The following is a 16917-nucleotide window of genomic DNA, read 5'->3' on the forward strand; positions in this document are numbered from 1 at the left end:
CCGAGACGAAAATGTGGAGTGCAATTTTTAATGTAGATTTTGATTGTGGTAACATGTCATTTCGTTAGTCGACTAACGAAATGACATGTTGCCACAATCAAAATCTCAATAAATCTACTTCTTTTTGACGACATTCATCAAACATGCTCGTTTATAACTTTAACTTATGTTTTCTGGTACCTCCTAGATTTGGTTCAGGTATGTACACAATGCCTACCCAACCCAATCTCATCGATCATCACTTTGGTAAACTTCAAGCTGCTCTTCTGAAAGCTGGTATAAATCATCATTTGTAATGTAATTCTTATAATTTTTCTTTCAAGTATTTAAGTCGAAATTAAGGCAAAATGCAACGGTTTACGCATTGATTGCCTATCACGTATAATACAAGATTTAGAACCTGTTTGATACATTTCTTTAAGGTTATGTTGTCGTTTATTTAATCATATATGTATTGGAATTCTGAAGCAAGATCATTTGGTTACCCATTCGATTGCGATAAGTGTGTATATGCGATTGTGATATGTGTGATCCTAAAACCCCTATTTATATTAAGTATAATTTTATGTTCCTTACTGGTTATCTTTGGTTTGGTTTATCTTGATTTGCGTGCCGTTAAAATTCTGATCTTGACACTCCTACTCATAAAACTGAAATCTATCACACCTCCTTTACGTTTCCTACATTGAAACTCGTAATACCAGTATATATATTTATTACCTGCATTTTTTCTGAATTATAATTATTTTCATGTTAACATTTCAGTTTTATTTAATTTTAAATTATATATAATATTTTAAGGGAGGAATACACTCTTTCCTTGAACAATTTCAGATCCTATCTCTCAGGGATGACCCCCAACAGGAGTCCAGGTCGCTATAAAGCTTTTTAATGCATTTACAACCATTGCATGAAGAAAATGAAAAATGCAAAGTTATTTACAAGTTTTATAATTCTATTTATTTTATACAATTGTATGTAAAGTTTTTGCCAAATTATATAATTTAGTTTAATCTTTGAAATTATGATAAATTTTCTGGAAATACTTTTTATACAAATTCATGTATAAATATAACTGTTGTCTACATTTGGATTAGGAGCAGATGGATACTTATAATATTTCTGTGTAATATTATCCCACAACTTCAAATTTTTATATTCAAATTTATCTTTATACTCCGAAGTAGTGTCCAAAACCATATAAGAAATTTCAGATGTCATCGGCGGCCATGATGGAAAACTGTAGCCCTCCGGAACAGGTTTTCTAAAACAAAACTGTTTAATTAATATATTATCCGTATTGATTATTTCGTTAATTCTTACAATAAATAATTTACGTCCTAAAGTTTTTAAATAATATTAAAACATTAATCGCTACATATGTCAGTCAGATTTTTGAAACACGCATACAAATTCATTAAAAAAGTTAGTTGAAGATTGATATCTATTATTTTGTAGATTTCTTAATCGTACTTACCCATAAGTAATAAAATTTGTCCAGAGTTCGCGCATGAAGGTTTTTACTCTCTTATATTTCTCAGATATCATATCTTCATTAATCTTTAAATCTAACACCGCATCTGTTTGAGCGCAATGTTTTGCTCCGCGTATTTTAGTATGCGGAATATATGGCACGCTTTCGTCAACAAACTTAAAGTCATAAAAATATATTTGGTTATTGCCAGCTTTAAGTTGAAGTCTAGCTGATCTTATCGTACCATATTTTATAATTACATCTGAGAAGAAGTCTATGTATTTTATGTAATTCTTATTAGACACGGTTTCATTGCCAAAATAATATCTTCTGAGAATTTTTGCTAGTTTCATTTTATCAGTTTTGTTAAGACCTATATCTTGTGGAACGAAGTCGAGGAAGTTTTCGTTCATTCTTGTCACCCATTTTCCACAGTAATCTCTATTTCTCAAACCTTCAAAATGTGAAATTCCATATAACAGTGGCAGTTTTTTAAAATTTCCACTTTCTAATATTTCTGCAGGGCTTTTATCTAAAAACATTTCGTTACCTATATCCTTTTCAACGCATGGCGCAAACACCAGTGCGGAGTCAGACCTCGATAAAAGTGGGGCTGTGTGAGTAGCTAAAACATCATATTGCGTGTTCAGATAAAATTCTTCCAAAGCAACGATATCATTACTTTTATTAAACCCCAGAGTTTTAGCAAACCACAAAGCGTTTTGTAAAGGATCAATTTGAACTGAGAAAGTATCGAGATTTGAGCCACTTTCTACAATTACTTTGTTAAACAATCCATCTGTCATTTTTGAAAGTAACAGGACATCCACTGCTGCTGAACCGGCGCTATATCCAGCTATAGTAACCTCTTTCGGGTTACCACCAAAATTACCAATATTATTTTGTACCCATTTTAATGCTTCAACCATATCTTTCATTCCAGCATTTCCGGGAGCTGTAGGAGTACCAAGGCATAAAAACCCTTGGGGTCCAAGGCGATAGTTGAATGTTACTGCAATTACTTTACCACTAGAGACTAGTTTTCTTGGTGTCATTCTATTGCCTGAGCCAATTTGATAACCACCTCCATGCACATATACCACTACTGGTAAGTGTTCAGTTATATTATCAGGAACAAATACATTCAATATTAGGCATTGCTCTTTTATTTGATAACCGACAGGTGGACCTGCGACTTCAATCGGTTGTTGACATAATATATTCTGCTCCGTAGCTTCGAATGTAGTTGTCCATGTTGGTGGTGGCAATGGTGCCTGCAATGTTAATTATAACAGTATTGTGTTAGTATTATGTTCTTTCCATAAAATTACTTCATTGGCCAGTTCCCAAATTTAAAGAAGATAAAGTAACCGTCGAATCCATTCATTACTAATTACCACAAGCGGCTATTACCTACACTTTCTTAATATTTTTAGGCAAATACAACTCAAATAGCAGTACATCTCTGCCTTTCATTAAATTTAAGAAAAGATTTGTAAAAAGGCTTACTATGAAGTTAGTAATTATCTAGTTGATACAAGGGCCTGGTACTAGTGCTGGGCAGGTCACTTCTAATTAATTTGCTATGTTTGGTTTAAAAACAGTATTGCTTGATGATTGCTTTTTTAAAGGAGTTTCGAGAGTTTTTTTACGCCGGCCGTTTCTCTCGGCCTACACCCTCTGTTTTCTTTGCTGATGAGTAGGGATGTCTACAGGTTGACATTTAATGACGTGAAATAAGTGATACCTGTCTATCTTATGTTCCATAGTAAACGTATTTTATTTTTATTTTTTTACAATTGACAGTAAAAATATTTTATAACAATATTCATACAGTGAAAATAATAATTAATAAACCGGTTATAATTAGCTGATTGTTCAATGATTACCTTAAAAAAGTCTCGACCAGTCGGAACTGTAGCATATTGAATGCTATAGAAACCAAAAATACTTCCTTCTCTATATCCACGTACAGGCCCTTGACAAATATTAACATCACGATAATTTATTCCTGTACAAAATGTTACTAAAGTCATAAATATTAAACACGTCTTCTCGTCACGAAACATCACGTAGAACTTATTAAAAGCCTTGTTTCAAAAACTGATTTGCTAATTATACTATTAATGTTTTAATTGTTTTTAATTGATTGTAATGTTTTCTAATTGCTGCTAGTCGGTTTGATAATTTCCCAAATTCCTCTATAAGAAATACTAGTGACCCGCCCCTGCTTCGCATGGGTGCAATGCTGATGAAAAGCAGGATTTTATTATGTAATGTTATTTCCGTCGCTCGAAAGCTCCGATAATATACGCGTTCGATCGCTGCTAAATAAGCTGTAATGGGCTGTATAGATCTATATTAAATGAGCAATGTATTCAAGGTATTTAATTGGTTAAGGATTAATGCTGTATTGGTTAAAATCGCTTCGAAAATTAGCCATTACTTGTCGTAAAAAGTAAATGACAAAAAAAAGGTATTGTGGGTTATCCATAAGAGATAGACATATACCATCATGGACTTTTCCTGTGTACTGTGTACTGTAGACCTTTTCAATGTGTACAATACTTAGTGCATTATTTTGATAAAACTCGTAGTGTTCAGCCTGCGTTTGCAATGTAAGATTTATGTATTATGATTGATTTATCTTAATATATATATTTCTTGTGTGCGTGTGTATGTGACTGAACTCCTCCTAAACGACTGGACCGATTTAGACGAAATTTTTTGTGTGTGTTCAAGGGGATCTGGGAATGGTTTAGATTCACAATTTTGTCCGTTGGACAATGTTTTTTTAATTAATTTTCAATTTATTAGTTGTTGTTGATTTTGGAATGTTTTACATTGGATCCGACAGACGGCGCTACCATCGCAGTGTCAAATTTTAAATAATATTCGAATTTTAATTTTAGTCTGTCCCGAAATTTAAAAAAAGTTTTGTTATCATTGTGTTATATCGTGTGTGACCATGTGCTGCATCGTTAGATATTGTCATAACATTTGAATAATAATTTTCATCAAAATGGCTTATTAAAAATTGAAATTTTGAAATTAAAGACGTGTAGACAGGACAACGTCTGTCGGATCCGCTAGTATATTTTTATATTCTTAACTATCTTATCCCAGACGAATACTGCAAAGGAATCTTAAACCAAGTATAACATTTCCAACGTGGTGGGAGTGGTATTCTAATTAAAGAATCATTGTACGATAAAACTACAATTGTATAATGAGATATCTATATTAGTCAACTTATGGTGTGATATATGAGATATATTTGACCATTGTCTAGTATTTTTCAGATATAGTATCTTCATCAATATGCAAAGAGTTTTTATTATTACTATCTAAGTTAGGTAATCATTAGGAACCTAAAACAACAAATATCATTTCACAGCACAGCCAGAATTTATCAGCTTGACTACTTTTAATTCATACTTTGCACGGGGACACTGATTGACACGGCTTGCATCTAAAATATGCCTCGACACTATTAGTATTTTTCCAAGGGTCTGAAAATAGCACAACAAATCTTTCCAAGCAGTGATAATTTATAAAATCGATAAAGTAATTAAGAGTATTTTTTTTTAATTTTGTTGCTATATTATTAATCGTTTGATACTTATAAATCGGATACACATAATTATTTTGACAACATCTTAATGCACATCTACATTTTGCGGTTATAATAATTTATGGAATATTCCTTATAGAAAAATATTTATGTTTGGGTGTAGTATAAAATAAGTTATAGACTTTTGGGATAAATTTTATTTGTGTACGCCTTAAGTAAAAATATTATTTGGTAAATGTGTCATGGAAAAATATAACTATTATCGACATTTGGATTGGGTGCTGAAGGATATTTATAAAATTTATTTACGATATCGTCCCAAAATTTCATGTTTTCATAAACGAATGCATGTTTATATTCCGAAGTAGTATTTAAAATCATGTAAGATAAATTCGACGTCATAGGGGGCCATGATGGAAAATCATATCCTTCTGGCACGGGGTTTCTGAAATAAAGAAAATTTTTTAGTTATTTTAATTTTTCAAGAAAACAATAATTTGAAATTGCAATATTTGGAATTGCTGCAAATTCAGTAGTATAAAACTCTGTTACTTAAAATGTTTTATGAAGATAAATACTTCTGCATTTAACATACCCGAAAGCAATAAAGTTAGCCCACAGTTTTCGTATAATAGTTTTCATGCTCTTATATTCATCAGACAACTTATCTTCATCAATATGCAAATCTAAGACAGCAGCCGTTTGTGCACAATGCATCGCTCCACGAATGTTTGTATGTGGAATGAATGGTTGACTTTCGTCTACAAATGTGAAGTCATAAAGGTATATTTTATCGTTTCCAGCTCTCAATTGAAGTTTAGCTGATCGCATCGTTCCGTATTTTATCATAACATCCGAAAAATAATCAATGTATTTTAGAACATTATTATCTGACACACTTTCTCTGCCAAAGTAAAAACTTTTTAATTTTTTAGCTAGCTTTTCTCTATCTTTCTTGTTGTGCCCAATGTCTTGAGGGACGAAATAAAGAAAGTTTTCATTCATTTTTCGTTTCCACTTTTCAAAGCTATCAATGTGAAGAAGACCGTCAAAGTCAGAAATTCCATAAAGCAATGGAAGTTTCTTGAAATTTCCACTCTCTAATAATTCTGCGGGACTCTTGTCTAAGAACATTTCTTGGCCAAGATCCTTCTCCACACATGGAGCAAATACCATAACACCATCGGGCCTGGTTAATAGAGGCGCAGTATACGACGATAATATGTCATATGGTGTATTCAGATAAAAATTTTCCAAAGCAGAAATGTCATTTGTATTATTGAAACCCAAATTCTTCGCAAACCATTTAGCATTTTCTAATGGATCAATTTGAACACTAAAAGCATTAAGATTTGCACCACTTTCTATAATTACTTTATTAAACAATCCGTCTGTCATTTTTGATAGTAATAGTACATCAACAGCGGCTGATCCAGCACTATATCCAGCTATTGTAACCTCTTTCGGGTTACCACCAAAATTATGAATATCTTTTTGTACCCATTTTAATAGTTTAACCATGTCTTTCATTCCAGAATTTCCAGGGACTGTATCCGTACCTAGACATAAAAATCCTTGTGGCCCAAGACGATAGTTAAAAGTTACTGAAATGACTTCTCCAGTACCAACTAGATTTCTTGGCGTCAGTCTATTTCCTGATCCAATTTGGTATCCTCCACCGTGAACATATACCACCACTGGTAAGTCCTTTGTTATATTTTCAGGTACAAATACGTTAGCTATTAGGCATTGTTCTTTAACTTGATATCCGAAAGGTGGTGCCGCTACTTCAACCGGTTGTTGACATAAAATATTCTGCTCTGTAGCATCAAACGTTGTATTCCAAGTTGGTGGAGGCAACGCATTCTGTAATGATACAACACGGTTTTAAATCAGTATTTTTATACTTATCAAGAATTTAATTGATTTAATTGAATATGTAAAACAAAACTTACCTTATAAAAGTCTCGTCCAGTTGGAACTGTTGCATATTGGATGCTATAGAAAACAAATATATTTCCTTCCCTATACCCGCGTATTGGGCCTTGAGAAATTTCTACATCACGATAATTCATTGTTTCTTGACATAATGCAAATGAAAATATGCATATCATACACGTCTTAACTGAACGAAACATTTTGTGTAAATCCAAAAAAATTATATTATAACAGTAAATTAGTTTTTAATTTGATATTAGAGTTAATTTAACTTAGCTAATTGTGATTGTCTTCGGCGAATCCGTCAGCAAGCAGCAGGACTTATTACCAATTTTTTTTATCAATTTCATTTATTCATCAACTTCAATGTCCTCTCACGATCCTCTAAAGAATCCTTTGAGTAGAATAAAGGGTATAAATATAAGAATTTTCTTAACGGAAATTAAACATTTTGTTTGTAACGAAATAACTCTCAGCTTAAAATTTACAAGAAGAAATGTGCAAAAAGTTGTTACCACAAGCAGTTTTTAATTAATAACCAGATATTAATTAAGTATTTTTTACAAATAAATAATTTTACCGAAATGGAAACTGAACTAGCTTTGTTATAATAATTTCTTGGTAAAATATTATGAATTAATTGCCTTAAATTTAATAAATTACATTAATTGTGTCGTTTATAGTCTATTTAACAATTTGCAATTTCGAAGCGTTTGTATGATTTATGTCCTATTTATTGTATATAATTGAAAAAGCATTAACAATTATATTTTTGAAGTTATACTTCTTTTGGGGCGATGGACAAAAATGATGAGAGTGAATTTTTACTTGACTTACTTTTAATATCCATTGTGCGAATTGACGGCTTTGGAAAGAAAAGAGTGCAATAAGATTCACTCAACAAGAAACTTTAGACAAAATAATTAATATTTTATAATAATCGTATAAAAATCGAATTATTTTAGTCGATATTGGTGTGCATTTTAAAACCTACTGCGCATGTCAACTATTAAATACTGAAACCACAAAAATACATTAATTGAATTGTAAATTTTTGCGAATCTTCGTAGTTTTACAAAAAATGTAGAAAAATGTGATTAGCGTTTAACGCGAACCACTTTAATGTTGCATTCGGTTTTCTCCAGACATAATAATTCGTGTATGCGATTGCGGACAAAAGAAATTAACGTCGTACGATCGCGTTATGAAATTTGGTGAATCGTTTCCATTATGATACTACATACGGAGATAGGGTAGTTATTAATTTATGCGTATTTCATATACTGTAATTTAGAAAATAATTAAGATAATAAACGAGCCTGTTGATAAGAGCGTCTTTATATATACCTATGTTCAAAGGGGTTGGAATATCACTTAATACCAGATGAGCCTTCTGATCATATATTGCTATTAAGCGATATTGGCGCCCAAACTCCCATTGCTAGGACTTCTTTTTTGAAGGACCCTTTTTTGAAGTCGAACTATTTTAGGCAGCTAGGTGATACGGATGGTATTTCGCATGCTGCCTTGATGTCCAATGGCCGAATATCATAGTCTGGATTCTCCAAAAGCATCGTGGCGGTGGTGAATTTCTGGAGTTCTGGACTATTAGACTATAACGGGGGACTTTCCCGTTCCGTTAGACAGCCGCGCATCGCACATGAGTTGATTGAACTCCGGGATTAAAACATTATGATTGGATTCTTTTAAATTTCTTTTATTTATTTAAATTGCAAAATTCCACCGATTGTTTTCAGCCCTGGGCTGCACCCTTTTTTTGTTATGTTGCTCTTTTACGACATTATAGTTCAACAGCAGATACTTCATTTGAAAAAAATAACAGTTTATGATTTTTGTAAATAAATGAAATCGTATAAAGTTTTATACTAGAATGCATAACTGCCACACCGGTTCTCAGTCCGTCACAGATTCTACAATGGAGCCATGCCCACGGTTAGCCACGATGAGTCACACTCATTACGGATTTCTAACTCAAAGCATTATGGTTACCGCTTATGACAGCGTTGCTTACGAAAGAAGTGGGCTAATTTTAGGGTAAATTATGCTTTCAACACTAGCGGTTTAAAGGGACGTCTTGTTTTTATTGCAAAGTTATATTACGGTCAGCCTTTTAGATATTCTTGATCTCATATCTTCTTACGCACATAGAAGCACATTGAAATATCTTATCGAAGTATCGCCTTCATTCTGGAGCTGATTTCAATGTTTGGTCCGAAAAATTACATTACATATCTTATCCTGGGAATATTTATTGCTTTAGATTTAATTTGATTCAAAATCAGGATTTTTTTAAAGTGTAATAAAAATGTCTCGTGTATTAAGAAGTTGTATATATTTCGCCCATCTAATGCAAAGAAATTGTAACCTGCCATTGTCGGGTATTTTCAAGTCGGCTAATAAATACACTTTAAATTTATAGATTTATTATTATTTTAAATTTTAATTAATTGTTTTTGTAAACGTATGCTATATTAATTTTTACTTACGGAAGTAGAAATAATAATTAATTTTTACTGGAACAAACATATTAACGTTATAATTAATAAAATATTCAGACCGCATGTTAGCTTCAAGTAAATATATTTTTTTGAGAAACAACTTACATAATAAAACAATATAAATTTACAATAGTTCTTTCTCCCCGTTACAAGATCACCCCGCGTGACGAAATTATAAAAAGCGCCTGCGCATCGGAACACTCGCATTCTTGACATCACTGTACTCACGGTGGTTTTCTTATTTCGAATTTTCAAAAAACTTCAAAAACGTTGCGACCAAGTGACAGTGTTACCATCGTCGAAAATTTAAGTTGTGATTTAGTATTTAATTTTAAAGGTGATTATTTTTTGTGTATTATGTGTTGTGTTGTGAAGGATGCACTAACAGCGAGTAACTATTTAAAATAATCAACCAAAATGGACATATATTTCTTTTCAGTTAGGATAAATTAGGCGCACTTTTTTAATCGCCATTATTATGGTAGTTTTAAAGGTTATGTAAATTGGAAAACCATATACATAATAAACTATCTAAAAAATAACACTTCCATAATCCATTATTAGATTCCCTTTCTTTGTACATCATCGGTAATATTATTAAAGAATAATAATAGTTCTATTATCTGCTATCGATTCGCCAAGTCGGTTTATGTATTGCAGGTTAATAGCCTCAACGAGAAATTGTAAGGAAACCAGTTGTACGTTGCAGTTACAGTTGCAGTTTCGTAGTCGAACCTGCATTTCTCACTTTATAAAAATCCATATCAGTGTATTATAAGTTTAGTAAACCTTCTCTGACACAAGACATTACTCGACGTATCTTATATTTTAGATAATTTTCAAACCTATAATGTGTCATGTTTTTATTACCGTTTATACCTATTCCCCGGGCTTTCTTAAGCGTTCGCTTAAAAAAATGCACATCAAAAATGTGCGCATGGTATGTGAGTTACTTGCGGAATTATTCAAATAACTCCATAGTAATGACCAATACTTTTTTGATGCTTCTATTTGCTTAGTAGTTAGACAATCTACCTTAGTAAATAGTATTTTTTTAAATATACCAGATATTACCGCAACTAAGCAATCCCTTCAGCTTACTTATTTATAGTATACAATATTATACATTTTCGTAACCCAAGTCTTAATTAAATAATTTAAAAAAGGAAATAGAAAAATTAATTTAATATTAAAACTTTATACATAAATTAAAAAAATGTAATAAAACGTTTACATGTATTTTTTAAATTATCTCTGCGTTAATGGCACGCACAGATTATACAAGTTATTTATTGCTTCGGCATGTCAATACCGCTAATCATGTATGTGCCGTGAAACAATTTATATTTCATTCCATTTATGGATGTTGTGGTAGCTTTCATTCGCTGCAATTCAGCGTTCTCATTTCCTTACAAAATAGTGCTAAGCTAATAAATTCTTTATCTTAATTTTTAATCTCAACTTCTCGGTAATTGCAGCTTATGGACTAAGTATATAAATAATATATATTCAATGTTGTTAGTATGAACTTTCACAACAGTAGGAAAACCTATATGCTTGTGGTAATAAGGGCAATAATTCGATTTAACTAGTATTAAAATCTTAATTAATATCCTAGATTTTTATAATTTAATCGATGGTGCGCCTTTTGTTTCCTTTCAAAACTATAAACAGCTCTAACACGAGAATCTGAAAGTAATACGGTGAAATATCAACAGATGGCGTGGTAATCAAATATACATCAATGCAATTATATTAGCAATATCAAATATAAAAAAGGTTAATATATAAATTAAGCCGCCGTCGATAAACATAACAACGGTAACGTACTGCTAACACGTTACTAAGTAATCATAACGATTTGAAGATCTTCGTGACCAGAGAAAGGTGAAAGCCGCTAAAATACTTTTTGCACGAAAACCGTTCCGGTAATTGCAAATCTCATTGTACAACTTTTTGCTTACGTGATTTAAAAATGTTAAAAAATACTAAAAAGCAGCGAAGCGTTTCGGTTGATATAAAAGGCTCAAACATTACAATGCGTTTGTATTATGTAGGTTGGTACGTAACAAAGTGAATTGTAGAAAGTTAGTTTAGTTCTTATAACCACCGCGAAAAAACAAATTTGGCTGAATGTTTTACTTCATTGTAATCAACTTTACCGTTGTAGACTTGTGGAAAATGGCCCACTGTAGTTTTATAAAATTCTATGATACTAGCAACAATTTGTAGCTGAGATGTAAAAGTTTTAATAAATATCCATCCAATATAAGTCAAGACTCTTGTGTATGTGTATGGTTTCTTTAATCTTCTATCGTAATATGTAGTACGTGATAATGCGGAGTATATTACCATTACACAATATTCTAATGTTCCTTTAATTACGAATTGATGCAGCATTTAAGAATTTGTACATCATATGTATGGCGCATACATCTATTATATTACGTCAGCAATAAAAAACATATAATCATTGCTCTTGGCCTCGGACCTCTGTATTCAAGTCTTTGAAAACAATTTTTCTAAACACATGAAGGGAATCAGTGTAAACTTATTCCGGGATTTTTACATGCACATTCCCTGGCGATGTATTATTTCACTTATGAACGAAAATAAGTCGTTCGCAGAGTTCGTTGTTCCGGCTTAGTTATTTTAATATATCAAACATTTAAACATTTGACTTATCTAAAAAACAATGCATAAATTACCACACTGGATGTCTTTTAAATTTACTTAATATTTCGCATATATTTTTGTTTTATGTTATATCAGTTTCCATAAAAAAATTATATAAAATAAAAATGAGCAAATTTTGCATAGACTTAACGCGTTATTCAATAATAAAGACATCTAACAAGACCTTATGACATCTACTTGAACAATGATTCTGTATAAATTACAAAAACATTTGTTATGTTAATTATGTTTGAAAAAACTGAGTTGTTTTGATGATTTTGTCTTCATTTTCATGGTTGTTTTTACACTGGCGAATGAAACAGATTTACTCAAAAAACTATGAAGGATTGAATGCAGCATCGATTGTACTATATATCATTTTTTATCATTATTTATTATAAATGCAAATGCAATCATCTGTTAATAAGAAAATTTTCAGACTTTGTATCTAATTCTTTCATCGAAAGTGTAAAAAAAAGTAAAAAAAACTCCATTACCTAGTTTTAAAACATACTATTATTATTAAGCTAGAAATTTCCACATTTCAGCCCCAGAAATGACGCTCGAACAGCCAGCCGGTGAGATGTGGAAGAAGATTAGGGAGGAACTAAATGAAAATGTTGACACCAGAGACAAGGACCTGGAGCACATCAAGGAGTGGCTAAAGAAGGAGCCACATCTACCTGACGAATTCGGTAATGAACTGGAATAAAGATATTCTTGTGATAGTACTGTAGTAAGGAATTGTTTAAGTGTATCTTCGGTCCCTTGACTTTGTTTGCCGTCCCATAATCATATTTTCTAATTAAAACGTAATGGCCAACGTTAAATCTATTTCCACGTTATAAATATATATATAGATTATCATGATTCCTGTGCTTTTTTATGTATCCTATATCAGTTTAGTTTTTTTTTGTTTGCGATAAGGCCGCCAGTTGCTTTTCATTAAATTATGTTTAATATTTTTTTTCCTTTTATGTAATGCAATGAAGTGTTAATAAATAAATAAATATTAGCAAGATGATAAATTGAATTATTTGCATACATTTGGTATCCTAATGATAATTTTATAAAACCTAAAACCGTAATATTTCATGACACTTCGCATTTGCAGCAACTCTACATCGAAACCCGGACCAAATTAGCATTTATTTTGAGACATTTTGTGATTACAGATGACCAGCGTATAATGACCTTCCTGCGTGGTTGCAAATTCTCACTGGAAAAGACCAAACGTAAGCTGGACATGTACTTTACCATGAGGACGGCTGTGCCCGAATTCTTCACTAACAGAGACGTCACCTTACCAGAGCTCCAGGAGATATTAAAGATTGTGTAAATATTTTTTTTTTACTTACTAGACTAGTAGACTTTTCGATTCCTATAGATTATTTTTCAGACCATTTCTTAGGAGTAATTAAGCTATCAACAAAACAATTTATTTTTAGTTTGTATGGATTCACACATCAAAATCAAAGGAGTATAAATAACTAAAAATGGACATAAGATATTGAGACTGTTTTTTAATTGAGTTTTAATTAAAGTGTCAATATCTTATGGCTTATTTAGTTTGCTTTTTTTATTTTCTAAAAATAGTTTAAAAAATATTTATTTTCAGTCAAATGCCACCACTACCGGGTTTGACTCCCGACGGTCGGCGAGTTGTGTTAATGAGAGGTAAGTAAACATTTTCTATTAAATATTGGGGTGATTTTTACAGTTTCTGTATAATATTGTGGCATTAACATGTTTTAATATTTACCTTTACTTTAAAGAAATCTACTCAACAGGTCCAACTTAATTAAAAACTTTTAAGACACTTTTAAGTCAATGACATAAATGAAAACAACCTACTATTTTTTACCGTTATACTTTCAAAATGTAAAGATTTTTGCAACTGCTTATATACTGCAATCAAATATATATATATATTATAAATAACAATTGCAGTTATAACCGTAAAATACATTTTAAACCCTTTATCCAGGTATGGACAAGGACGCCCAAACCCCAAATGTAGCAGATGCCTTTAAATTAGCTTTGATGATGGGAGATGTTAGGCTGAAGGAGGAGACCGAGGGAGTTGCTGGTGATATCTACGTTCTTGATGCATCAGTAGCCACGCCCACTCACTTTGCAAAGTTTACCCCAACACTGGTTAAGAAGTTCTTAGTTTGTGTACAGGTAAAAATATATTTTATCGTCATAGCTTTTATTTATTTGTTTCAGTAAAAAAATATTTAAAACATTCTTACACAAGATAAAAAGGTTTGCAAAATAGGAAAGAATAAGGAATTTAAAATATTATTTCAGGAAGCATACCCAGTAAAACTGAAGCAAGTCCATATCATCAACGTATCGCCTCTTGTGGACAAAATCGTCAACTTTGTGAAACCTTTCCTCAAAGAAAAGATCAGAGAAAGGGTAAGTTCTTAAAAAACTAATAAGTTATTTCTACGCAATATCAATGTATAAAACTTTGATAATTTTTCACAATATCTTATACAAATTTAATGTATTTGAATTAAATTTATATTTTTCGTTTGATTTTATTATGGCTAATCTATTTTTTTATAATTTAGATCTTCATCCACGGTGACGCAAACGATCTCTATAAGCACTTTCCACAAGAGATGATGCCATCAGAATACGGTGGAAAAGCTGGACCCATGGATGACCTACACAGTAAGTTACAAAATTTATTAAGTGATTACTAACTGATAAAAAGATAATGCTACTTCAACAATCGTCAACTATGTCTGTTTTTGACTGTTACATTTTTTTAATTCTTCACCTAAAATTTCTCCATCGCATATGTTATTCAGATACATAATTAACATTTAAACATACTATTTCAATCTTCCTTTAGTGTATGTGTAGTGTGTCCTTATTTTGACAAAGGCCTCCTATAAATCCCCCCATTCATCTCCGCAATGTGTCACTCACTTCCTCCTGCTGTTTATCTAATTTGTATATATAAATAAAATAATTAATACTTTATATATTAATAAGGGCCTGTTTCACAATGTCCGGATAAGTTTCAAATAAGCTATTTATTACTTATTCGTAGGATAAATAGTATTTTTGCGTTTCACGACTGTCAGATAGCGCTATATGTCATGAAATTCGAAGTATCTTATTTGGAACTTTTATCTTTCGAATAATTTAGGTGTTGCATAGCTATTTGACACTTTATCCATACATTGTGAAACAGGCCTTAATCATGTTATTATAAATCGTTAAGTACGTTACTTTTTTGAGAAATTTCTAAACTTTAGAAAATGAGTCATTTTTATTTTAAGCGAAGTTACTCTAATCTCTTCTAATTATTTATCTAAAGGAAAATTTATTCCACAAATAAAATTATTTTTCAGATGCCTGGGTAAAGAAAATGGAGGAGTACAAGGCTTGGTTCGCTGAGCAGGAAGAAGTTAAGGCAAATGAGGCTTTAAGACCAGGAAAACCGACAAATTATGACGAACTATTCGGCATTGATGGTTCGTTCCGTCAATTAGTCATTGATTAAAATAATTATTTAAAAGACTTAACTGGCAACATTTTACTAAGTCTTAAAAATGTTTAACGATTTCCTTTATAGCGTAAAGTCTTTCATAAAAATATGTACTTATTGACCAAAAGTTGCCAGATTTTATACATACCAGTGTCAAATAACTATACATTTACATAGTCTGTGTCGTATTTCTTTAAAGTATACTTTAATATTAAAGTGTAAAGACTGATGGACACGATCTGTTCTTCATTATATAACTAAGTTCTCGCTACGGATTCGCACTGTGCACTCAGCATACATAATAACCTCTAGAACTTTGCAGACAGTCGTTAGACATTGTGTAACAAAGACACTTTAAATGTATTTTAAGATCTTGTATTTTTGATACTCATTTTACACTTTGTATTCTTATTTTGTTATGCTGAATAAAGTATTTTTTTTATTTTAAGCATTTCTTATTTATGAGTGTTAGAAAATATGCGTACCCAATGCATTTAATATATGTACCTAATTTTGTCCATGGTAACTATGAATGCAGTACAAAACACATTAAAAGTATAGTGATCGGAAACAAAACATTGTGCATCGAGCACAGATCTAGACAGACTTTACAACTTAAGCGTGCGTAACTCACCCTTATACCCTTCACCTTATAACTCACCCGAATTTTTATACAGAGCGTCGATACGGTTAATAGAATAAAATATAAACAATCATAGTAAATTTATCAAAACATCTATTCAATTTATTGTTATTAGATCAGTTTTATTGAGAAAAATAAATTTATATGTTTATTACGAGTAAAATTATATGAGACTGATTTTCGAATTTGCTACAAAAGAACAGTTGCTATTAAGCGCCTATAACTGTAGTAATTCAAAATTCTATTGGATTTGCCAGCTTATCAGATATCAGTGTAGTTCAAAAAGTAATAACAAGAATAAGTACTAATTATAAAGAGTCAGTGATAGAATATAGCATTGAATATAATTATTACTACCTTGACAATGTTAAATTGCTCATTGTTTTCCGGTAAAATAAATGACAATATGCACTGTGAAAGATCTTTCCAATTTAAATAAAATAACTCAGTGGCGCTACAACCTCTTAAGGTCGGTCTCAAATTTATGAATCTGTTTCATTAACATTTTTTAAAACCTAATAGGCGAGTAGGTGATCAGCCTCCAGTGCCTGACACACGTCGTCGACTTTTTGGGTCTAAGAC

General features: G+C 31.5%; 3 protein-coding genes across 3 annotated transcripts; 1 reads left to right on the top strand and 2 right to left on the bottom strand.

The window, feature by feature from the left end:
• Positions 1 to 1058: 1058 nt before the first annotated feature.
• LOC111004413 (esterase FE4-like) lies at positions 1059 to 3536 on the bottom strand. The gene is made up of 3 exons (XM_045631105.1): positions 3364 to 3536; positions 1478 to 2748; positions 1059 to 1264 (listed from the first exon to the last, which is right to left on the bottom strand). Exons 1-3 carry the CDS (start codon positions 3508 to 3510, stop codon positions 1060 to 1062), a joined length of 1623 nt encoding a protein of 540 aa, XP_045487061.1. The 5' UTR covers positions 3511 to 3536; the 3' UTR covers position 1059.
• A 1723-nt stretch (positions 3537 to 5259) lies between these two features.
• Positions 5260 to 7187, bottom strand: LOC111004414 (esterase E4-like). The gene is made up of 3 exons (XM_022275442.2): positions 7004 to 7187; positions 5644 to 6914; positions 5260 to 5493 (listed from the first exon to the last, which is right to left on the bottom strand). Exons 1-3 carry the CDS (start codon positions 7184 to 7186, stop codon positions 5289 to 5291), a joined length of 1659 nt encoding a protein of 552 aa, XP_022131134.2. The 5' UTR covers position 7187; the 3' UTR covers positions 5260 to 5288.
• A 2520-nt stretch (positions 7188 to 9707) lies between these two features.
• Positions 9708 to 16140, top strand: LOC111004388 (alpha-tocopherol transfer protein-like). Its single transcript, XM_022275397.2, has 8 exons — positions 9708 to 9842; positions 12730 to 12876; positions 13357 to 13516; positions 13800 to 13858; positions 14169 to 14365; positions 14495 to 14605; positions 14764 to 14866; positions 15556 to 16140. The coding sequence occupies exons 2-8, from the start codon at positions 12738 to 12740 to the stop codon at positions 15705 to 15707; spliced, it is 921 nt and encodes a 306-aa protein (XP_022131089.1). The 5' UTR covers positions 9708 to 9842; positions 12730 to 12737; the 3' UTR covers positions 15708 to 16140.
• The last annotated feature ends 777 nt before the right edge of the window (positions 16141 to 16917 follow it).

Source organism: Pieris rapae, chromosome 14 (genome assembly GCF_905147795.1).
Source record: "Pieris rapae chromosome 14, ilPieRapa1.1, whole genome shotgun sequence".
In the NCBI taxonomy this organism is placed as follows: domain Eukaryota; kingdom Metazoa; phylum Arthropoda; class Insecta; order Lepidoptera; family Pieridae; genus Pieris; species Pieris rapae.